The sequence below is a fragment of the Scomber japonicus genome, chromosome 23, assembly GCF_027409825.1.
Source record: "Scomber japonicus isolate fScoJap1 chromosome 23, fScoJap1.pri, whole genome shotgun sequence".
NCBI lineage: Eukaryota > Metazoa > Chordata > Actinopteri > Scombriformes > Scombridae > Scomber > Scomber japonicus.
Window position 1 is genome coordinate 1,211,552 of NC_070600.1, and position 25,615 is coordinate 1,237,166.

The following is a 25,615-nucleotide window of genomic DNA, read 5'->3' on the forward strand; positions in this document are numbered from 1 at the left end:
ACACTCCATGAACCTTTCTGTTACATTAATAGTACTTATTATAAATAAAATTATTTATGTTTTCCTATTTAAAAAGTTGCATGGTGATTCAGAAGTAACACACAGATGCTGTGTATCAAAACCTGATCACAGTATCTTATTCTTCTGTGTCACAGACCTCCACAGTTGCCCAAAAACTATTAAAATCATCAATGAGTCACACTGTGTGATATATTCCTACATCACCATGAACACACATACTGGAGTTTATTTTAACTCAATCACACACACACATACATACACACACACACTATTCTGCTGCTAGAAATATTCACAACATCCATAGTATCTAATGTGGATTCATCCACCGCTGAAAGTAGTGCAATATTTATTATTAAATTAAAGAGTACAGTCTAGATCTGCACTATGTGTAAACTTCTGTTGTGATTTGGTGCTATATAAAATTGAATATTTCCTCATGTTTAAGTAACATTTGTTAAAAGCTATGGTGAGCAGCTGTTCATCACTGAGGCCTTAAAAAATGAAATACATATTTGTGATTTATTTAGAGCCACAAATGGAAGGAAAAGAAGGGAGAGAAGTAAGGAAGTCAGCTGTATTGTACATGGAATTTGTTGACAAGAAATATATGAATTGTCCAAAACATACTGACTAGCATGCTAGGAGCTAATGCTAGGAGCTAGGAATTCAAAGTTTTATTTGAAATTGTTTAAATTTTTTTGCAGTTTTTTTCTGAATGTGTCAGTCTTTTGTGTCTGTAGAGTAATTGTGTCAGAAATCTCAAAACTTCATAAAAAAAAGTCATAAATCTGGCAGCAGTGAATGCAGCTAGCGAGCTTCCCTGAATGCAGCATACACCTCACCAAGCACATAAGCTAACCTTTCATTTTCTGGTAAATTAGCCTGCTAATAATATCCTGTTATCACCCAAGCCTGCTGGTTAGGGTCATGATAATATGATGCTTATTAGTTTAAAATGATGTGTGCACAGAGCCATGCTAACAGAAGCAGTGATTAGCAGAGTAAAGAATGATGGACTGTACTTTGTCAGCTTGTCCTCTGGGTGGGGTTTTGGGGGGGGGCTATGGGAGGTCTTTCTTGACTTTCTTGGACACAGGGGCGTCTCCAGCACTTTGAACTGATCTCTTTCCCTCTTTGGTTTTGTTCTTGCCACTCGCAGCTTTTACCTGCGGGTCATTAACAACAGTGTTCACACACCTACAAGGAGGGGACGAGGGACGAGGGCAACATGGGACACTCAAGTGTGGACGAGTCAGGACGTTCACATCTGAATCCTGCTCTTATCTGGAACCAACATTAGGTTCTTTGCTCCATTCCTTCCAGAACTACATGGAACATTTTCAGCAGCTCAACCTGTTAAGTGATTTTTACTTAGGGGGGGGGGGTATGTGCATTCACCCTCACATGGATCTTATCTAATGCAGTAAGTGATAAAAAAAATATGTTAAATACAACAGAAATAAATAGTAACTCTTGCTAAATGACTTCAGTGATTAAGAGCTGATCAAAACTGTCATGCTGTGATTTTCTGTCCAATTACTTTACTGACTGAATCACTTCGGTGTCAATTTAAGCATGAAGGCTTGTACACTAAACCATGATACATTACTCTGTTTTTTACACTCCATTTACTGAGATCCACACACACAGGTAATGTGTGAAATGACTGAGCTGCTTCTTTATTTATTTATTTAGATAGACACTGTTCTGTGTCACAAAGCATTGAGCTTCTTAAGAGTCTTTATAGGAAATCACACTGGCATGGAAACAGGTGTGAGGACTGTTTAAGTGAGCGTATGGTTCAGTACACATTTCAAATAATGGCTGGGTTCAACTTGAAATGAACTAGTTTCTACAAATCATAATTTTAGTCATTTTTTTAAAGCAACCACACTAAAAATCTGCTGGTTGCAGCTTTTCAAATGTAGATGCATGGTAAAAAGTTTAGATTTTGGACTGCTGATCAGATAAAAGGAGACATCTGATGACATCACCATGCGCTCTAACATATTACAGCGGACATTTTATATTTTATGACACTGGTTATTAATCTGCTTTCTCATTGAGTGGATATATCACCTAGATCTATCCTCTGTATTCTGAAGCTTCAATCTTATTGTTATAGCAACGTTTACCTTACAGTTTATGAGCTCAGTCTATGACTCATCTGGTAAAATGGAATACAGATCAGAAAGTATGGTGGTGAATCATTATAAATCATTATAAATAAGAAAAACACAGCAGTGGAATCTATAAACTAAAGGTCATCTATGATTAATCAGGTTAGAGCACTAGTGATCACTATCAGCAGCTGATTGGTGGTGTGGAGGGAATTTTCTTTCACAGGTTGTAAATAAAAAGACAAATATGTAGACAACAACATTGAACTTGAAATCACTTGTGTGTCTTACCTCTGTGGATATTGTGAGACATTTACAAATGAAATGTGTGACAACATTTGAAAGTGACATGGAGGAAAAGACACATCACCCACACACACACACAGGAAGGAGGAAGAAGCTGGTTACTCAAACTTTACAAAAGAGAAGAAATATCATTAAAACTTCACATCACAACACAACACGGGAGAGAGAGAGAGAGAGAAAAATAAACATGTTAAAAAGTCAAGAGTCTGACATCTAGTGGAGAAGGAATACAAAGCACATGAGGTCATTCTGGAAGTTAAAATCCAGTATCAGTCACACTCTACTTTAGATGTCACATCACTTTAAGTACACGTGAACTCCCAAACTGGATCAAATTCTAATTCTTAGCACCAGCAGCTGTCACACTGCAAAACTGGATAATGTTTAGAGATTACATAGAAATGACCTGAGCTGTCTGGATACAGTGAGGAAAAAGCTAATTGTAACTTTATACTTAAAATAGTTAGTATGTGATTTTTTTTAATGTTTTGTGAATCATAAAAGTGAGAGAAAAAGTAGCAACACGTTTAAAAAGTATAAAATAAAATATATATTACTGTTTGGTAGTAGGTGGTCAGTAGTTTGTTTTTTTATCATTTCTATTCCCTTGAAAGACAAAGTGTCCAAATTTTGACTAGAACTCAATATTTTTAACTTTTTAACAAAATTTCCAACTAAGATTTCAATGTGATTATTAACAGCTTTCTCTTTGTGTCCAGTTTCTCAGTTTTCAAGTAATAAGTGTAGATGTCAATGTAATTTATGTAGGCTTGTATTCTACTTTATTTAGTGTTTGCTTCATTTTCTCACACATTAATTTACTGAGAATGTGAATCTACAAATTGATCTTTAAATTGACACTAACCGTCCTAATTTTGAAGGATCCGTGTGGTTTAACCAAATGAAGCACCACAAAGCCACTGGTTATAAGAAAGTAGAAATAGAGTCTTAGCACTACAGTATGTCTACTTCCAGCACAAAGACACTCTACTCTAGTGTTTATTCATTATTTCTTTCCAATGTTTACTTTTGTTTATGCTTTGCTAACCTGCCCTGGACTACACATGAAAACTAGTCTCTTGTCAAATTCACATTGTAGTGTAAACTACAGTGTTGATTGCTATGTACTGTCCCTGCCAAATAAAGCTTAAATTTAAAAAAAAAGGTCTGCTGCCAGTTGTATAATATAAATAAACTATCTTCATTTCCAACCATAAATCAGCATCAAAGTAGTTTAAAGTGGTTAAAGCAGGTTTGATCTATAATAAATGAATGTGGCTGATTGTCACAGCTGCTTTATGTACTGTACTGTATGAGAAGTGTAGTGTGGGCAGCAGAGCAGCAGCAGTAATATCAAAGTGCTCTGTATGTGAGTCTACACATCGGAACAAATACAAAGACTATGTCAAAGTGTATTTGTTCTGTCAGACATGAGTAAGATATCCTGATGCACCACATGGCCACATGGCCACCTGGCACTGTCCCCAGATGACTACAGTCCAATACAGTCATTGTGTCACTGTTTAGAGCAAGTAACTAATGATGAACCAAAATTTCCTTCAATTAAATCAGGACAAAACTGAGGTCATTGTTTTTGGCAATAAAGAGAAGAGGACTGCTGTCAGTAAACATCTCGAGTCACTCTCTCTAAAAACTACGGACCAAGTCCGAAACCTTGGCGTGCTGATAGACTCAGATCTGACTTTCAACAGTCACATCAAATCAATCACCAAAACAGCCTTCTATCAGCTTAAGAACATATCCAGAGTGAAGGGTTTTATGTCTCAAACAGACCAGGAGAAGTTGATTCATGCTTTCATCTCAAGTAGACTCGACTACTGTAACGGTCTTCTGACTGGACTCCCACAAAAAAGCATTAAACAGCTGCAGCTCATTCAGAACGCTGCAGCTCCAGTTTGAACCAGAACAAAGAGATCAGAGCACATTACTCCAGTTCTAAAGTCTTTACACTGGCTCCCAGTCAGTTCTAAAGTCTTTACACTGGCTCCCAGTCAGTTCTAAAGTCTTTACACTGGCTCCCAGTCAGTTCTAAAGTCTTTACACTGGCTCCCAGTCAGCTATAGAATAGATTTTAAAGTTCTGCTACTGGTCTACAAATCACTGAATGGTTTAGGTCCAGAATACATGAATGACATGTTAGTAGAATATAAACCCAGTAGAGCTCTGAGATCTACTGACTCAGGTCAGATAGTTGAGCCCAGAGTTCAAACTAAACATGGTGAAGCAGCTTTTACACAACTGGAACAAACTACCAGCAGAACTGAAATCAGCCCCAACTGTGAACATTTTTAAGTCCAGGTTAAAAACATTTCTCTTCTCCTGAGGTTATGATTGAGCTCTTTTAAAGCACTTTACATTTTAATCTTTCATTTGCACTCTATGTCCTTTTAATGATTTTAAAGCTAATTTATTATTTTATGCTACAATCTTATATTTGATGCTCTATTCTAGCATTTTATTTATGTCTTTCTATTTTTCTGTACATTGTTTTTATTGTGGGGGGAGGGGGGGGGTTAATTGTATGTTTTAATGTTTCTGTTTTATGTAAAGCACATTGAGTTGCCATTGTGTATGAAATGTGCTATATAAATAAAACTGCCTTGCCTTGCCTTGTTACACAGAACACATGGTTCTTGGAAACTTGTAAAGGGCATGCACTCAAAAGGTAGTTGGTAGGTGATTGGATGAATCTGTCTATCACCTTCTTACCTTGTGTGATCATGTGAGAATCCTCTTAGGACACTGATTGGTCTGTGGTTGAGACACAAATACTTGAAGCCTGACTAGATGGATTCTTGTGTGATCTTGTGATGTTGGGATCTTGTGAATCCAGCTGCCTCGCAAGGTAACGCATGAAATGAATGACTGAAAAGCTGTGACACTTCCTGTGTCCATCCATCACACTGTGCTGGTCATTGCACTAAAGGTCCATTTAAGGCTCATTTATGCTCAACGTTAAATACGGATACAGATGGAGCCTTCTGTCCATGTTCTGCGTTCATTTCGTCCGTATTTCTGCACATTTACATAAAGCTTACGGATACGGACCAAACGGAGCAGTACCACCAGAAACCATGGGGGGCAGTGTTGCTGTCACTACTCGATACGTAGCTCTAGTGAGACATGAAAAAGAAATAACAATAGCAGAACTTTTTGAAGAAAGGTTGTGTGAGTTGGTTAGAAACTTTAAACATATCGTTTTTGTCTTTTATGGAAGAGGAACATTATCAATATCTCCTCCACAGTCACCATGTTTGTTTGTGAGTTTGTTGTTGTCATAAACTTTTGACTCTGTGCTGCCCCCTGGTGGATGTATTGGTTAACATCCATGCCAACGTAAAGGATGCATGGAAGTATGTGAACAGTGACGGTAACATCGTTTGAAAAGGACAGATACATTTTCGTATGTACGTTGAGCATAAATGGGCCTTTACACTGTTGAAATATGGCTCTAAGAATTACCTGCTGAAGCTTCAGTATTTGAACCAGGTCAGGAGTTCACTTCATAGTATTTAACTTCATACAGTAGAGTAGAGTAGGGGAGGGCTGGGCAATATGATGATTATTATTAAATTACTAAATGTTGCAGAAATCCCTGAGAGTACAGTTGAAAATGACACTTCCTGTGTGATTTCCCACTGACACACAGCTGGACAAATATTTCATTACATTATTTTTCCTTTTTACCCAACCGTAAGTAAAGATGAGTTTTTCAAAACTCACTCATACCACTTTGTACTTCCTTTACTGATTACAGTAACACTTACAGGTAGAATAGAGAACATACTAACTACACACAGTAGAACATGTGTTAGACTGTTCTGTGATGTGTTTCTGTGTTTACTCACCACGGCAAATCCACTCTCTGTTGTCTTCATCTTCATGCTAAGTGTGTGAGTCTGGCTCTTCAGCAGAGGGGCTTTACGGCCCAGCTTCATGTAGAAGTAGGTGGTATAAGGAGTGAAGCTGAAATCCTCTCTGAAGTCGACACGCAAGAGCCGAAAGAGCAGAGAGGCAAGAGAGAGGTGCAAAAACGTTATTAGTATGTTTAGTTAAACGCTGGATTTGATCAATGTTTCATACATATTCAGGCGGTACAATGCTCTGATTATATTCCCCAGACTCTCCCCGCATTAAACTCTGTTTTAGCTATTATGATTTATCTCACCACCTTCAATGACTTCCTTTAAATTTCTACTAACACCTGATTTTCATTCATTTTCTGGATTAAGGGTTTTCATGTAAGCGGTTTTCATTATTCTTATTCTTATGAATAATCTTTTTCTGTGATGATCCTTTCCTTTCATTTCTGTTATTTTACTGTCTGTTCACCTGTGAAACACATTCAATTTGTTATAAAAGGAGCAATGCAAAAAAAATATTATTATGAATGTTCTGTCTATTTTTTTGGAATAAACATGATTGAGGTTTTATTCACACTGTATTTAAAGTCACTTTGTAGAATGTAATTTAATTGTTCTTTCTTTTTGTTCCCTTTCTTCATGTTGTTCTTGTTCTACACTTGTTCTGTTTTATTATCAGCTTGTCAATCAACTGTGAAGCACTTTGAACTACACGAACCTGTATAAAAGCTGCTGTATTAATAAAGTTTGATTGATTGATTTCTAGCTATTATTGCCCTAAAATTTAACAATCAGGTGATGGTAACTACAAAATATACATCAGTAGATCTTATCAGAAAAAAGGCCAAGTATATAAAACCAAATATGTGTAAATCCTGACAAAACGAACACAAACTGACTTGAGGTATCCCTTCACCAGCAGGTAAACTATCACAGCTTCAACCTGCTGTCTAGGCAGCGTGGTGGTCTCGATCATCTTCCTGCGCTTGGCGGGGCCCTTCCCCATCCATGCCTCCACCAGCTTTAGAGGGGTCAACTTCTCATCCATGGAGGAAGCAACCTCAATAATCTGCACCACCTGCCTGGCATGCTGGGTAATGTCCAAAGTGGTGAGGTCTGGAGGGGCAGAGATCACATGATTATGAACAACATCCAGGTCCTGTAGCTGTTGGAGAAGATCCTCCACCAGCTCCACCAGCACATAACCCTCATTTTAGCCTCTCTGAATTGAATTCCAGTTAGTTTTAGTTGGGCAATCTGTGTACAGTACATTCAATTAAACTTAAAGTCAGTGTAAAGTAAGAATAAATATGTGTTCTGAGTTTGACATACCACAGAAAAGTGTGTTGTTAACCACCCTGCCAAATTTGAATGATTAAAAAAATCACCAAATATATGAAATTAGGCTTCAAAGTTGTGTAAAAATCAGTCTCTTTCTCTGCTACCAAACGCTGTGGGCGTGTCCGTCGAGTTCTCTGAAACCCAACCCCCTACCAAGTGTCACCTGTCAATCAAAGTCACCACCTCTACCAGAAACATGGATATGTCTGAGAGCTTTCTGCCGCTAACTCAGCTGCTAGCTTGGCTAACTGGCTAACTGTAGACTGTAGTAGTAGCAGTAGTGTGTGCTGAATGTATTTATACCTCTACAGCAGCAGGGGTGGGTTTATGATTTTTTAAATCCTGAACACAGAAATCTTGAAACAGTTTGTGAAGCCTAGCTCCACAATTCAAATCTAAATTGTTGAAATGCTTTTTATACATTTTTTTAGAAATATATTTATGACCTATTTAATGTGTTTAGAAGAAAATGTCTGAATTCACTTCACACAGTCTTTAAACTTAAACTTAGAGAGGATAGTCATTACTGAATACACACACACACACACCTTTTTGATTGCTGCAAATATCACACATCTGGTTGCATCCTTTATTGTCCCACACCTCGTCAAAATGAACGGCCATGAGGGAGCGCCGACACCTGTAGACAGCAGACATTAACAGACATTCAAGTCATGTTGTAACACACTGTGTCAAGTTCTGAGAATGTGTGTGTGGGCGTGTGTGTGTGTTACCTGTCCAGGTTCTGGCAGTAGTCGACCATCTGCAGCAGCTTCTGTTGGCCAACGTTCTCCATCACCACCATCGTGCTGATCCTGAAGATGTCCGAGAAGCCGTAGTAAACGATGCAGTCTGCGGGACGGTCATCTCTACCTGGAGACGGACGGATGGGCGGATGGAGGGTTGGAGGGATGGAGGGATGGAGGGGTTATTAATTTAGTTTAGTTTATTTTAGTCACCGAACTTAAACAAGACAAACAATATGTCCCTGTTCCTTGTCCTTCATCTCCACCACAGCCAGTGACAAGTCAGAAGGGAAAAACAATTAAACATTTTAAAAAAGCAAACAAAGCAGTCCATCACAAAGTTCATATATACATTAACATTTATGCCTCAGTTTTATATTTGCTAGTCATCTTATTTTTTTTCAGTTCTTTTTCTAGCATGTTCCATAAATTAACTCCCTCAACTGACACACATGTTTGCTTTGAATTTGTTCTAATCTGTGCACATCCCTCATAATGACTCACTGGCATTTGGAATAGCCTCTGGATAAAGTCTGGAAGCTTCGTATTTATAACTTTATACATTAAAGGATACTCGCATTATACGGATATACGCGGCGCTCCACTGGAGCTAATTTCGTCCGAACGACTCCACATGACACCAAAGTTGTCTGGGTGAGTAAATGATCGTATTTTATGCTAGAAATAAGGTCCAGGTTGTAAAAAACGATAATTATCCTTTAACTACAATTTTAAAATCCACCAGATGTGTGAATTTGAGTGCATGTGAATTTGTTATAATGAGTTATAATGAGTAGTAGAAACCAGCATGCTGTCCTGATAGAAGCAACAGTGTTTGTACCTGCTCGTCCACTCTCTTGGTAGTAGTTCTCTATGGACTTGCTGATGGTGTGGTGGATGACAAACCTCACGTCAGACTTGTCGATGCCCATTCCAAACGCCACAGTGGCTACCACCACCTGTAAGTGGGCACAGTGATACAAGATACACATGATGAAGACATTATGAATAAAAGATGTCTGGTGTGTCACATCCACATACCTGGATTTTCCCAGCTGTCCATTTGCGGTGAACTCTGGACTTGTCTTCAGGATCCATGTAAGCGTGGTACGGATAAGCCAGGATGTCTCTCTTCTGGAGTTCAGACGCCACTGACTCAGCGTCTTTCTGAGAGAACACGTACACAATTCCTGTGGGAAAATACAAACCATACAAAACAGCTGTTACATGTAAAGTCCCTTTTAGATGTGATGAAATGCATATTGTGATTTAGAGTCTAATCCTGCAGGTACCTGACTGGTCCTTGTATCTGTTTTTAATCGTGGAGGCGATGTCATTTATTGATGCTTCACTGTCAGAATCTTTAATACGAACCTGAGAAATAAGAAGACTGTTAGTGTCACATCCTTTGCAAAAAGACTACATTGCTATTGATCACCATACACTGAAAGGCCATTCTTATATTTAGGTTTTTACCCATTAAAGACTGTGTAAAGTGAATTCAGACATTTTCTTCTAAACACATTAAATAGGTCATAAATGTATTTCTAAAAAATGTGTAAAAAGCATTTCAACCATTTAGATTTGAATTGTGGAGCTAGGCTTCACAAACTGTGTTTCAACATTTCTGTGTTGAGGATTTAGTGGACGGGTCTGAAAATCTTGTTCTTCAATGTGTTAATGTAATGCACCCTCTGCTGGAAATCACTGCATTCAAGTTACAGATATTAGAAATGAATAACAGGTGGTGGTGAGACTACAGAGCTTAAAGAGTACAGTCTCGACCTGCTCTATGTGTAAAGTGCCTTGAGATGACTTTTGTTGTGATTTGGTGCTATATAAATAAAGAATGATTGATTAATAATGTATCCTTTCCTGTTAGTGTGAAACAGTATGAATAATGTATGTTGATTTCTTTGTATGATAATGACAAAAACTGTATATTATGATAAATAGTAAATAGCACATATCATGGGAGACAAAATAAATGTATGCTCACACTTTGAAGTGTCCATACATAGTGGATAATGGTTTCAACATTAACAAGTGTACATTAGCCTATATTTACATTTACAGTAGAGGCTGTGATAAAGACTAACAGCTCATTTATAATTATTTTTTAATTTTCCAATTAAATGTCCAGTATTATTTTTACAGGCAAGTGAATGTTCTCCTCAAATAATGACATAACATCACAGTTTCATAATGCATGTATATATTGTATGCTCTAATATCACTGGAACATTTCCTATAGATGAGTGGGATATTGATAATAGTGTCTAATGAACAGAAAGCTAATGGCTGGCTGAAAGTTATAAAAAAATCACTCTAATGTACATACAGTTTGTAATAATGATATAAAAATGCAAAAAAAAGCAGTCTGCTCCTTTAACTTCTACATCTTGTAAGCAGATGCAGCACAGATGAATTTCAAAGGTCAGACAGGTGTGTGAGCAGGTGTTTGTGTGTGAAGCATGTGGCTGACAGATGTGTGTGTGTGCTGTCATGGTTACCACCTCGTAATGGAGGTTGGTTCGGTTGAAGGAGGCGGTGAGTGTGATCGGCTGTGACACACACAGGATCTTCTCACAGTCTTTGAGAACGCTGCTGGTTGCCGTGGCAGTGAGTCCCAGAAGAGGAACCTTAGGGAACTGTCTCTTCAGGATGCCCAGCAGCTTATAATCTACACACACACACACAAACATCATCAACTATGAATATAAAAAGATTTCATTTTCAATAATCTAATGAGAGGGTTGTTAGAGTTATGGATGGAGCTCGTCACCTGGTCTGAAGTCGTGTCCCCATTGGCTGCAGCAGTGCACCTCGTCCACAGCGATACGACTCAGCAGGTTAGCGTTGTAGGCTTTCTCCAGACGAGACATCAGCAACTTGCTCTTGGCGATCTTCTCTGGAGTCACATACAACAGCTTGAAGGAGGCCTTTGGATCAGTCAACCCCGCCATGACTGTCTTAGCGTGTTCCTGTAAACATGTTACAATACTCCTTTGATGATGTAAATGCAGAAATTCTAAGATTTGCATTTTCATTGTAGCTGAGTCAACAAAATAGTGATTTTATTAAAGGGTCTGTTATGTTTTTGCTCACTAAGAATAAAACTAATTCATAGACCTCCTACATTGACGCCCTTACTCATATATATATTATATTTTGTTGCAGTTATATCAAGAGGAGATTGGGATTTCATGTTTTTCTTACTGACAAATTTTCCCAATAAACCCCTAAGCAACAATGTGGTAGTTCATCTCTCAATACTTTTCTGACTTCTGTCTGTGGCTCTCAGCTCCAAGCTTGTTGGTTTATACTGAAGACATAAATCTTTAAAAACAGCTCACAAGTATATAGTTTCATTTATCAAAAAGACTTAGAAAGAATTATTTCCTAAAACAGCTGCTCTCTGTAGCAGGGCGCTGTGTGTGTGTGTGTGTGTGTGTGTGTGTGAGAGTGAGTGAGTGAGTGAGTGAGAGAGTGAGAGAGTGAGAGAGTGAGAGAGAGAGAGACAGAGAGAGAGAGAGAGAGAGAGAGATGTGGGGCTGGATGCCTGTCACCCTTAATGTGTTGATGTGTGTTGTAGTTGAAAGCTCCTGAATAAGCTAGTAAGTATAAATTGTTAAACTTCCCTCTAGTAGTATTTAGTCATGGAAAGACGTATTTATGAATCCAGGTTTGAGATCTCTGCCTCCATCACAGTACAATGGAGGTTAATGTTTGTTTAGTTTGCTCTCCCCTCCCTCTCTCTCTTTCTCTCTCAACCCAATAGGACTAGGTCATGACAGATGGTTGCCCACCTAGAGTCTGGTTCTGTTTGAGGTTACTTCCTGTTAAAAGGGAGTTTTTCTTTGCTGCTGTCACCAAGTGCTGCTCATGTGTGAATGTTGGGTCTCTTTAAATGAAATGAAAGAGTACAGTCTAGACCTGCTCTATGTGTAAAGGCGCTATATAAGTAAAGATTGATTGAACTGATTGGGTTGAATTATAGTGCTCAAACCTCTGAATAAAAAAAAAAAAAAAAAAAAAAATACAAATATTCATATTCAATATTCAACATCTCTGTACCGAAAAACAATGTCCTGGTTATTGTGGCTCATTGATACACCTCACTGTCAAATATTTCTGTTGGAACTACTTTTTTTCTGAGGAAATAATCTGTATGAAAACTATGACAGTGACAGTGACAGTGACAGACAGTAGATTGAGAGACTTGTCTGCATGAGTCTGACTAGTGACTAGAGACTTTAATGAACAGGATGTGAATGAAAAGCGTTACCTTGCTGCTGGAAGAATTCAACATGACTGCTGACACATCGATGGACTTCAGGAACATGACCTGATCCTCCATCAGAGACAGCAGAGGAGTGACAACCAGAGTGAAACCTGCCACACACACACACACACACACACACACACACACACACACACACACACACACACACACACACACACACACACACACACACACACACACACACACACACACACACACACACACACACACACACACACACACACACAATGACAGAAAGCTCAGTAGGCTTGTGTGTACTCATAGGACAAACAGACTGACAGTATCTCATGAACTGTCAACAGTGTGTGTGTGTGTGTGTGTGTGTGTGTGTGTGTACCCTTGGAGCAGACAGCAGGCAGCTGGTAGCAGAGACTCTTTCCTCGTCCTGTGGGCATCACCATGAACAGATCTCTGCCTGCCAGTGTCAGGTTGATGGCTCTGAGCTGCAGAGGTCTGAACTTGGACAGATGGAATGAATCCTTCAGATGCTGCTCCACGTCTTTGGACCACTCAAAATCTACCAAACAGCAAAACACAACAAAGTCAAAACACACACACACACACACACACACCTGTGTCACCATGTGCGTGTGTGTGTGAAGTACCTGCTCCATCATAGCGCTGCATCTCCTGCTTGCTCATCACAGGAACATCTCCAGATGCTTTGGAGGAAGAGGAGGATGAAGAGGAGGATGCAGACGGTTGTGCGGAGTCACAGGCTTCTTCCAGCTGGCACAGCAGAGCATTCTTACGTCCGGTCAGCTCAGACTGCTTCTGCAGGAGATCCGCAATCTGCAGCTCCACCAAGTCCAGCTCTGCCTCCACTGAGTCCAGCTCTGCCTGCACATCTGAACAGCAACACACACACACACACACACACACAGTCTTCAAAAGCCATGCATTGTTGGTGTGACTCTTATTTTATTGCTTATTCAGTATATGAAGCAGATTGTGTGTGTGTGTGTGTGTGTGTGTGTGTGTGTGTGTGTGTGTGAGATGTACAGCCCTGTGTAATTATGTTATGTTGTACTTGTGACCTGCCAAGGGACTGCAGATGTAAATGAGCTTTAAGCTAACTCTGGTACAATACATTAAACATTACATTTATGTTTAATATTGTACACGGTACAAATTAATAAAATAATTTCAAAAAATTAAAAATGATGGATGTAATATAAAGGAATGTGACCAGTAGAAGGTAAAGGCCCACATGTTTTTTGCCATATCATTTCTGTCCATTCATTTCCAATCTGAGTGTAATATCAGAGGGGAAAAGTGAGATTTAAACAGGTAAATACTGAGGTTTTAGACCTGGATTCCTTTATTAGTCCTGAGGTCACATGACCAGCTGCAAACAGTTGTGAGTTGATTCATGCTTTGTGTGCTCAGAGGAAGGAGGTCAAAACAAACTGGCTCTATTTAATTTAGTGAAGGAATCAAATTGTCTTTTTTGGAGCTGAAAAACAACTGCTTTGTTATTTACATGTTTGCAGTGTTAGCAGATGATTATATATTGAAAGCTGACAGTTTTCAATTAAACAATTCTTCTGTTGTTGTCTCTCCACTTCCATCTTTCATTTAACTCTGGGTTTATTTTATCCACATAGGACTTATACTTATAGTAGTGGAAAATGTTCTTTTGTTACAATTTCATGAATCAATTATATTATAAAGTATTACATTAAGACACATAATCATTTGGTACAATGCAGCAGCAGTCTCACACCTGCACATGCACTTCTCCTCTGAGACTATCACCTCCACAGCTAATCACCTCTTTCTCTTTACACCTCCTCTCATGTCCCTGGGGAGCTCCAGTCATTCCCCAGGACCCCCCCACCCTCCCCCCTCGCCCCCATCATCCTCTCATATACTGTCCAAAACAACTGCAGGATTACTACAGAGAAACCTACAACTGTTTACACATCAGCACTGTTAATGAGGTTAGCTTTATATCTCATGCAAATACAACTAATGTCTCAACTAATTCTTTCCTCTCAAAGGGAGCAGCTCTGAGAGTGAAAGTAAAAACTCACCATTAGTTCCTCCACCACAGTCCATTTTATTCTTCAGTCTGAAATGTTCATATGAGTCCCTGTAAGACACAAAAACATGTTCAATGCAGATGTAGTAGTAATATAAGATAATACCTCTACACCTGTTTGATTACAGTGTAAAATATTTTAGAATTGAAACATTTTACCTGTTTAAATGATCTATCTGAATTATTATAATATATAATATATATAACTAAAGGTCACCTCAATGACAGTTGACCAGCATCACTCTGACGCAGATTAGTGTAATAGTAAAAAGTGTTTAAGTAACAAAAGGAAGTAGAATTGAGGCCACCTCTATGTAGCACTCATTGAAAGGAACAAAGCTAGTGAGTCTATCAAACAGCTAGCCACATTAGCCATTAAGCCACACACTTAATTATCTGAGTCTCAACAACGTGGCACTGCTTTATTCAGTCAGGTGAAAATGAAAGTTACAGTTTGCGGTTAGCTGTTAGCTTGGTAATGGCTTGGTGTATCAGAGCATCATGCAGCAGTCTGTCTCACTCTCTGCTGCTCCTCTTCTGCTAACCAGACAAATGCTGCTACTTGTTAAACTACTCCTGTCTCATTAGCTACATGAGCTAATACACTAAGCTACACGCAGTATAAAGTATAAAGTATAAAATAAAACTTACTGACCATGCAGCGACTCTGTCCAGGCCTACTTCTTGTAGCTAACCCACTTCACGGTTACTATGGAGAGACCGCGCCGGTAAGGAAAACACACTTGACAGGAGTGAGAAATAGCTTGTTATATTACGCCCTGGGTTTAGTCTGCCAGGCTGCTCACAGATGTCACCCCCTGCTCCTGGGTTTACTGACACACCGTGTCAACCATTCATAAGTAAATATTATGCAGTTTATGTTTAATACATAATCAGGGAGGCATGTTTTAATGCAAACATATCCTGCTATCCTGCTATCTTAGGTCCTGAGCATCAGCGCTGCCTGACAGAATAAGCTCAGGAGCAAAAAACAGAAAGGAATCCATGATGCATTCAAGAAACATGTTGAGTGTATGATGATAGTACCTCTCGAAAGTCAAAATGTTCCTCCTCTTTAGTACATATTTTTGTCACATGCATTTCAGTAAGTATGTGATACCAACAGAGTATATATGTTATATTTGCCCTTTATTGCAGATGACAGGAATATTCATTATAACAATTAAAAACACATGGTTTTAAACGTGCGCCATTGAATGCGACACGGCGCTGTTCCGGAAGATGAAATCGAGAGAAGGTGTGTTTCCGGAAGACGTGGCTGTTGCTGCAGTGGCAGCTGTCATAGACATTCTCCTTAGATGAGCACCTGCACAGCTAACATACTCTTCTCTCTGTTTCTCCGTTATCGTCACCCGTTGACTCGGCGCCAAGATGATTTCTCTAACGGACTCTCAAAGTAAGACTGTGTGTAGCTTTAAGCTGCTGTACACCAGCAGCTGGCTCATTACCTGTTAGCATTCAGAGCTAAGAAAGTTAGCCTTTATTTTAGTCTCATGGCATGTCACTAACGAGGAAATAGCAGCTAACAGCTAACTGTTACTGCTGAAAATATCACTCAGTTGAAGCTATAATTAACCTCACCTACCACAAAAGCTTCGAGCTAGCTTGAAATACAGAGTGAAAAAACGTAGTTCATATGAAAGCTGTGTGAAATTTCCATGTCCAGTATTACCGTGCTTCTTTCGTTTGTTTGTTTACTTGTTTATTTGTGTATTAATTGGCTATTTATGAACGAAGTCTCCATTTGAAGTCCTGATTGCTAGTTCAGTAATAATGAAGACATGCAGGACTGAGTCTCTGTCACTGTTTATGAGAGAAAACAACAGGAAAGATTTGATTCTGATACTTGTTTTATTTAACCACTACTGAATAGTTCACATTGAATTATGAATATAAATGACCCGATATCACCACAGTATTTTACTATGAAAACCATGTATCTGAAGTTATAGTGTTTTAATTTAATTATTTATTATGTTTTGTAGTCATAACAGATTGACAAAGACAACACAAATGTACAATATGTGGAAAAATTATACTCTCAATTGCTCAGAGTCATGAGAGTAATAAATAAATAAGCAAAACACACTCACTCACAAACAACGGTACAATTCAAACATCAAAATTCAAGATATGAAATACAGTTGGAATGTCTGTGTAATGTACCAGAGATATATCAGACAGAATGACATTTGTATACCCAGCTGGGTATAAATATAAACTGAAATAAATTGATACCAAGTAGTACCAAAACATCTACCATCAAACAATACCTGCAATCCATCCTTTTTGCATCCAGAGATATCCATATAATATGACTATTTGTATGGACTTGCTCACAACCAATCAATACAAGCGTTCTTCGACTTAATGCGACATGTGATTGGCCCACTGCCACACCAGGTACAACCCATCTTTGGTGAATTTGGGTTAGTGCGCTTAGCAGTTCAGCAGCCAAGATGCCACCCAAACGCTCTAATTAGTGTGTCTACACTTAACATATGTGTAATGAGTATCTAATTAAGTAATCAGTTGGTATCAGTATCACTTTAAGGGTACTTGGATTGGTATTGGTATAGTCAGTTTTTAAACAACACCCAGCCCTAGTTGTCTGTGCAATGTACCAAAGATCACATGAATGTAATCTGTGATCATATCTGTGCATCTAAGTGCCTAAAATACTAGCAGGAGATCTGATTTATCACATCTTCCTAGTTGTGACATCTATTTCTCAAATATTTATCCAGATAAAAAATAAATTGTGGCATTACCTGACAAACACCAGAGGGAAAACTGAAACATTACACATGTCTTAGTCTTAGGAACTGATTTTGATAGATTCTAGTTAGGTATGTCTAGTACGCACAGCAGTATGTTCAGGAATGAAGCATAACGTTATTGCAACATAGCCCATAAGCTACTGGTTAGATAAGCCAAGATATAAAGTAAGCATATTCATTGTAAAGTAAATAAGCACACCTACACAGCAGCTAGTTAAACAATAACTGAATGAACAGCTGTACTCCTCACTTTACAATATCAGAAATTCTTCTCTATAAGCAGCAATGAAAAAATGAGTCTCAAGTCCAGCTCCACTTGTTTTTCATGTATTGTTACTTCACTTGAATGATTGACACTAAAAAGCAGCTCTCACATTCCTGAATCCCACTGACAGAGAATAATGAAGACTGACTAGTTACTAGCACAGCAAGTGTTTATATCAGAGAATCTAGGTGGAGCTGAAAATGTGATATGTGTGTGTGTGTGTGTGTGTGTGTGTGTGTGTGTGTGTGTGTGTGTGTGTCCTCACAGAGATCGGCATGGGATTAACGGGCTTCGGCGTGTTTTTCCTCTTCTTCGGGATGATCCTGTTCTTTGACAAAGCGCTCCTTGCTATCGGGAACGTAAGTGTTTCTGCTCCATTGTACTGATGTTATCTGTGATGCTGAGAAATGTGCAGGTGCAACGCTCTGTCCTCCATGTAGGCTGCTGTCCAATCCACACTCATGTCACACTGATTCACACGCGTGGAATGGGAGATTGAGAAATGCCATGACTCTCCAAAGAAGTGAGAAGTGGATTTTCCATTAAGAATCTGCCTTCGTGGCTTGTTTATTTCTTTTCATTTATTTAAGAATAAAACAGATTTACAACAGTGTTAAAGATTGTATCTAAAAGAGGAAATAGCATCAACACAGCATTTGTCTTCTACTACCAAAAGTAAACTTTAATTTCTGGAAGGTTTATTGGACTTAAGATAGTATGAAAGTTTTAATGTCTCTGCAGGATTAGAACAGATTAGATTTACAGGAGATTTGTGTTTATTTCGTCATTTGTAGATTTGTGAAAAAATGATGTTAAAGTTTTGACGTAAACTATAAAAGTCAGAAGCCAAATAGTTTTGCTGCAGGGCCGAATTTGGCCCACGGGCTGCTATTTGCCTACCCCTGCCTTTAAAACGTTCCTGATTTTTCTTTAGATCCTGTTCGTTGCCGGTCTGGCCTTCGTCATCGGGCTGGAGAGGACCTTCCGCTTCTTCTTCCAGAAGCACAAGATGAAGGCCACCGGATTCTTCCTAGGGGGCGTGTTCGTGGTGCTGATCGGCTGGCCAATCATTGGAGTCGTGCTGGAGATCTACGGCTTCTTCCTCTTGTTCAGGTGAGTGGATGCAAAGCGGAGAAACAACGCTCTGTCCTATTACAAGGCTTTGAGCAGTGTCTCCATGGTAACCCTGGTCATGACCTCACATGACCTTGTTATTAGCATTCAGGTCATCCTCCATCAATTGAGCTACAATGAAAAAACCACTACAACTTTCAATAATGCTTATCACATATTCCATTTATGACTGTATAGATTTAAATGTCCATTTAAAGATGCATTCCAATTTTACATGTTAAAATCTATTCACTAGTGATGGTTAGTGCTGCTCAGCCTATGAAAAAAGCTATTTAAAGTATAAAGTGCTCTGTGGCTGAGTGAGCTAATTACAGTTTGAGAAAATGACTGATGATGTCATCAAGGTTACCTCTGAGAGAGACTTCAAATGTATGACAAAGGCCTGCCAGTCTGTTTTATGATTTATGTGGTGTGGAGGGTACAATAAAGTGATTCAATGGAATTATGGGAAATGTAGAATCCAGGGTTTTTGGATCTTGATACAAACAGTACTTAGATTCAGGATATCTTGGCCTTGCTGCTTCCATTTTTTTACTCTTAAAAGTCTCCCAACTTAATGTAAGAGCAATACTAAATCACTGGAGGACCCTTTAAGAAATGTAATATTATTATCCATGTTAATTTACCTCCTAAAGCTAAGCTAAGCTTTTAAAATTGTATTCTAGTCTATTCTTTATTTTATTTAATTTTTTTAGTATTCATATTCTTTTCTCTTTTTTAACCTAGTTTTTAGTCTAGCTTTGATAAAACTTTGATTTTTTGAATCTATTTGAACTTAGTTCTTATTAAATTTTAATAAACTTTTTTTCTTATTCTCTCTTAGTTTTTATTTGTATTATAAATCCTAATCTCTGCTTTATAAATAAAGTTTGATTGATTTGCGGTTACTGTTTTTAACATGACAATGACTTTCTCTCTCTCTCTCTTTCGTCACATCCAGGGGTTTCTTCCCTGTTGTAATAGGCTTCATCAGGAGAATACCTGTGCTCGGCTCCATCCTAAACCTTCCCTTCATAAGTGGAGTGAGTATCACCCAGCGCTGCATCAACCCAGCGGCTCTGCTATGTTTACAAGCAGCATGGCTCCTTTTCTTGTTCATTAATCACCCCATTCAAACTGTTCAACCACAGCAGATTAACCAAATTTCCCCAATCAGATGTCAGCTCCTGCACATCACACAGCCTTCTCTATTAAATCAATGCTGTCAGGTAATCCTGTGGGACACTGCACGGAAACACACTTACTGAAGAGATTCATCCATAGACACAAAAGCTGAGAATAGATGCTTGTTCAACTCCAATAAGAAGAATATGGAAATGAAGTGATGTCACGGTTATCTGAGCTTTAACCTCCAGTCTGAAATTCAATGAGGGCTGACACTATGTTATTCAGAGAAACAAGTTAACAGACACACAGTTAGTTTTGTGGCTAATGAACATGCTCCTTCCATGCTGTTGTGTGAGAAGCTTTGTTTTTGAGGTGAATGTCTCTCTGTCTTTTTTATTTTTTTATTTTTATTAAAGCCTTCGTAAGGCTCTGAGGACAATCAGCAGTCGTGGTCAGTCACTGCCGATTTTCCCTTGCATGCTTACATGTATAACACGCTTTATATAAATAAGAATGTGGCTCACCATAGAAAAGAAAATAATATATTTTCATGTAGGGATCTGGTCATTTTTTAAAATGTAGATTTATTTATTTGACTTCAAAGGCACACAGCATGGACAAACAGTGATTAGAGACACACTTTTTTCATGTAACATAAACTATAAAACAAGCTTAAAAAATAACTATGAAGACATATATTATGTTTTCAATTAATGGCTGTTTTCACATCTGTACATTTTCTTTGTAAATTGTGTTCTTCCTATATATTTTTGAGTTCATTCCTGCTCACACCGAAGAGTGACACAGCAAATTATTCTGTGCATCTTCACAAAGATGCTAGAAGAAACATGGAAACTAGCAGGGCTATTTAGTGAACTACTGTAACTGGCAAGCTAACCGGTAATATTCTTTTTCACTAGTAACATGACAGTAGCCTGTTTCAATAGCTCACCAAGCTAGCAAGCTTGGTAGCTAACAGACAAACAAAAGTTTATTCAAGAGACATCTTAGGTCAGTCTTGGCCAGACTTTTACTTCAGTCTTTTGACTTTACATGGTTAAATAAAGGTTAATAAAATAACCTCCTCCATTTTAGACTACTACCTGAAAGCAAGGATCATAGGATCTGTCTTTTGGAGCTGAAGGTGTCAGTACGCTACTTTTGAGTAGCCCTGCTAGCTTTGGCAAAACAATGAAAAGATAAAAATGTAATTTTCAATTATCATTTCCAGCTGAATTGTACACATTGTGATACAAAACAAACCCACAGCTACTGTGAGATGATAATGTAACAACAGCTGACAGTCTGCAGTGGTCAGCTGGTAGTAAACATGCTGACAGGTTAGAATGCTAAAGAATTGCTAGGTTAGCTACACCTGTTGGTCCCATGACAACAGAGCCCTGGCAGTCAGCTTTGCTGCCATTTAATCCCAGTGACCCTGAAGTACTGCATCCCCCAGACTCTCAGATATAATTAGCAATAAACCAGTCTTCAATTTATGTACAAATTCATTCAGTAAAATAATGAGTAATGCAGTGTGTCCTGTTCATCTGTGGTGTGTCCCCTTAAGTCATGCATGCACTCCATAAAAGATTAATGATAGTGGTCAAACATTGCAGCCATTGGGTTAATTCCCACTAACACTGTATCTCATTAAAACTCACAGGTCTGTTTGTCGGATTATGAAAAACACTTAACACACTTTCTCTGATTTTTTTTCAGTATGTGGACAAAGTGGGCGAGAGCAACACCATGGTATAACACTGACTTTTTGTACCCAGAGAAGGCTGTTTGAATACAGCAGTTTTATAAAGCGACTCAGTCTCACATCAGGCTGACTTTAAGTAGCTAAGGTTACATATTCAGACCCCCCACCCCACCCCCCCCTTCCAACAGGCAAAGACTGCTCTGTTTGTCTGTAATTTCACTGGTCTGCACCCGAAATCAAAGTCTCATCAGAGCGTCGTACCACCAGTCTGTTACAAAAGGATGGAGTTACTATAAGGTCACAACAATAAATATTTCAAATTCTATTGATCCCTTCACCATTATGTGCATCTTACATGAAAATGGAGGATGGAAGACTCCCCCTCCTGCAAAAGCATCATAGACTCTATTATCTACGTGGCTTTCTTACTCTGTGGAGCAAACCGAAAATAACGACCCTCCGTAAGGATGAGAAGTGGACCGACAGCTTGCCATATGTCTTCATATTTTTGTGCCTGTGCTTTAACTTTATTTGGACAAAGGCTGTTAAGTCCAGCATTTTGTCTCTCTGTAGTTACTCTGTGACTCCTAGTTTCTTCTGTCTTGCAGCTATTTGAATACCAATTGTGGCTATTGTAAAATGTTCCCTTTTGTTACTTGTCATTTCTGTTTACGGTTGGCTAATTAGTACTTCGGTATAAATTATTTTTTAAATTATCAGTGCTTGACTTCATGTATCTGGAGGTATTTTGGATCATGCTGGTGTTTATTACGATGTTGTGCCCAAATAACTACGAACTGTGTGTTCTTCGTATTAAGACCTTGTTACAAAAGACAGTGAAATGGTAAAATTCATTGAAGTCCTTGCTGGTGGTAGAAGCTTGATGACTACTAGCAGGACTAGCTCACAAACTTCTATTCATCCCAAAATGTGCAAGCACTTGTTAGTCATTATAAAGCTCTTTAGCTAGCTGGTTCACTAACTGTCACTTTGCTAGCTAACTTGGAAACTAACGCAACACAGTTAACTCAAGCTCACTGGTGGTTGAAGCTTGATGACTACTAGCAGGATTAGCTGGCAAACTTTTATTCATCCAAAAATGTGCCAGCACTTGTTAGTCACTTAAGTTCTCTAAATAGCTGGTTTTCTAACTGTCTCTTAGCTAAGCTGAGCTATTTAGCTCAGTCGCTAACTAGGATGCTAACACAAAACGGTTAACTCAAGAGACATTTTTGCTCCATTGTCTCCGCTCTTTCATGGAACAGTGAGACTGTTCGAATGTCCGTTCCTTCAGAAGGAATTCACATGTCAAAATTCACCAAAGGTGAAGTCTACATTAAAGATTCAGACTGATTTATTTTGACCCTACAGGGAGTTTAGCTCATCGCAGTGACTCAGCTGAAATTGGTAGAAGTCAGTTGAAACTAGCTGTTTGAATACCACTCTGACCTTACAGTCACTGTTTTTTCCTATCTTCTAGCAAACTATTGGTTTTACATATTATTTGAAAACTATGAAACTTGCAGAGCCTTTAAAACATGTTGCTTGTATCATATCCATCACTAATATGTTTTGCTGCCAAAGCTAACTTAAATAAATGTGTGATAAGTAGGCAATCAAAAACTGTCAAGTACCAAAGGTCTTGTCAGATTCCTAATCATTTTTATTGTAAGGATCTGGTTATTTTTAAAAATGTAGATTTATTTATTTGACTGTAAAGGCACACACTACAGACAAACAGTGATTTGAGGCGTGACATATTTTTCTTCTGTAACAAACTGTACAAAACAAGACTGAAAAGCAACTTGAAAGACATTTTTTTTAAATTAATGGCTGTTTTAGCAACTATGCTACATTTTTTGTAAATTGTGTTCTTCCTATACATTTTTGAGTTAATGCCTGCTCACACTGAAGAGTGACACAGCAAATTCTTCTGTACATCTTCACAAAATATGAGTTGGTGCTAGAAGAAACATGAAAACTAGCAGGGCTCATTAGTGAACTATTGTAGCTGGAAAGCTAACTGGTAACATGGCAGTAGCCTGTTACAATAGCTCACCAAGCCTAGCAAGCTTGGTAGCTAACAGAGAACAACACAAGTGTATTCAAGAGACGTCTTAGGTCAGTCTTGGCCAGATTTCTGCTTTAGTCTTTCGTCTTTACATGGTTAAATAAAGGTTAATGAAATAATATCCTCCATTTTGGACTACTACATGCAAAGCAATGGTCATTTGACCAATAGAAACTGTCTTTCAGTCTTCAGGACATTTTGGACTTTTAGTTACTTTTGTTGAAAGAAAAAAGTTCATTAGCACTGCATTGCAAACATTTTAAAGGATAATTAGCTTTATTTGGAAAACTGTTGTTTGTTGTTAATGTAGTCAGCAAAACTCTTGACATTTGAGATAAGAATCTGCTAAATATCAACCTTTGCAATACAGGAAGCCAATTATCCATTTATCTTCCTGTTTGTCTTCTGGGCTTTGAATTAAATGCTGCTCAGAAGACAAATCTTTATGACAGAACAAACTTACTGTTCACTGTAATGCATTTGATATATGAGCAGCAACATTTAAATTCTATGCAAGTTCAATTTCATAGCATATTGAAATGAACTGAAACCAATGGCTGCCTGCAAGGTAGGAAACCAATCTAAACATTTATGGTATGGTATTTTTGATAAAGGTTGGCAGTATAAAGTGTGCACCACTCATTTTTAAAGGATAGTGTATTTCATAATTTTAAAGGCCAAAACTATAAAAAGGAAGACCCACGTTGTAATAAACTTTATCCTTTAATGTGTTAAAACGTGTAAAAAAAAAGTTGATATGGTCATGTTTTAAAGTGGAAAACATCTCAATTGAAGAATTCAGATAGTATGTCTTTTGTTTAGAGCAGTTAAATAAGAAGTATGCGAGTAAGAACAACTAAACTCTTTCCAAGCCTGTAACACTATCAAGCTGTAAAATGTGGAGCTGCTGCACCAACACAGAATGGGAGCAGCTCATTTTTGTACAGTACATAAATTCGTTTTATTAGGTTTTATTACCCAGAGAGTCCCTTTGGGTGCTTTCAGAGTCCTTTCTTAAATACTTCTTCATCCACTCAGCAGTGTCACTTAAACCTGTGTTCATCTTTTACATCTTCATCTTCATCGCATCAGCCACCACAACCCAGGAGCTCAACACATGAATTCTTCAACTGTGGATTTTTGTGTTCAGAGCATAAAGACAACCTAAGTTACATGTGAAATGACAATGTGTTGCTGTATAAGCACTTTTGTAAATATACTATGAAAGTTAGCTTTGTATCTGCCACTCGTCCTCATTCATTTCTGTTGTTTCACTGACTCTTTACACGCACTGCAGGTCAGATGTTTGATGATATCCAGACACACTATATAGGTTTATGTGAAGCTCCATCTGTGGAATTTTAGAGTAACTTTTAATACACTAAAATCAATAAGTATATATTAAGTACGGGGAGAAGCAATGTCAATCACACAGTCTGCCCATTGGTGAAGTGGAGAAACATAATGAATGTAGGTAGATGCTTCCAGGCAGAAGGTCACTGAAATGATTTGACAGGATGAAAATGATGTGAATCATATGTTCTGGCCTTCACCGTCATCAGATCTCAACCCAACTGAACACCATCTGAATGCTCAACTTCCAGCCAGTTACTATACTATTTGATATCTGTGGTTATCGGTGGATGAATGGTTTTTGGTTACGCACTACCATCACAACCAAACTTTCTAGTAGTAAACATGAAATCTCAAAATGTAACAGGCGTATTGGGATCAAATGAACTGGTCATATTCATGCTACAC

The 25,615-nt window shown here is 38.3% G+C and overlaps 2 protein-coding genes across 3 annotated transcripts; one reads left to right on the plus strand and one right to left on the minus strand.

Moving 5' to 3' along the window:
- Positions 1-1,082: 1,082 nt before the first annotated feature.
- Positions 1,083-15,473, minus strand: recql (RecQ helicase-like). The gene is made up of 15 exons (XM_053313976.1): positions 15,424-15,473; positions 14,761-14,819; positions 13,330-13,572; positions 13,062-13,241; positions 12,707-12,813; positions 11,204-11,402; positions 10,935-11,101; positions 9,711-9,792; positions 9,460-9,608; positions 9,260-9,377; positions 8,407-8,545; positions 8,221-8,312; positions 7,231-7,447; positions 6,323-6,446; positions 1,083-1,187 (listed from the first exon to the last, which is right to left on the minus strand). The coding sequence occupies exons 2-15, from the start codon at positions 14,783-14,785 to the stop codon at positions 1,083-1,085; spliced, it is 1,947 nt and encodes a 648-aa protein (XP_053169951.1). The 5' UTR covers positions 14,786-14,819; positions 15,424-15,473.
- Positions 15,474-16,045: 572 nt separating this feature from the next.
- golt1ba (golgi transport 1Ba) lies at positions 16,046-25,093 on the plus strand. Of its 2 annotated transcripts, XM_053313972.1 has the most exons (6): positions 16,046-16,185; positions 18,102-18,193; positions 18,769-18,947; positions 19,909-19,990; positions 20,492-20,526; positions 21,798-25,093. In XM_053313972.1, exons 1-5 carry the CDS (start codon positions 16,161-16,163, stop codon positions 20,498-20,500), a joined length of 387 nt encoding a protein of 128 aa, XP_053169947.1. In that variant the 5' UTR covers positions 16,046-16,160; the 3' UTR covers positions 20,501-20,526; positions 21,798-25,093. The 2 variants fall into 2 exon arrangements, with proteins under 2 accessions (XP_053169947.1, XP_053169946.1); XM_053313971.1 differs by lacking the exon at positions 20,492-20,526.
- Positions 25,094-25,615: the final 522 nt, after the last annotated feature.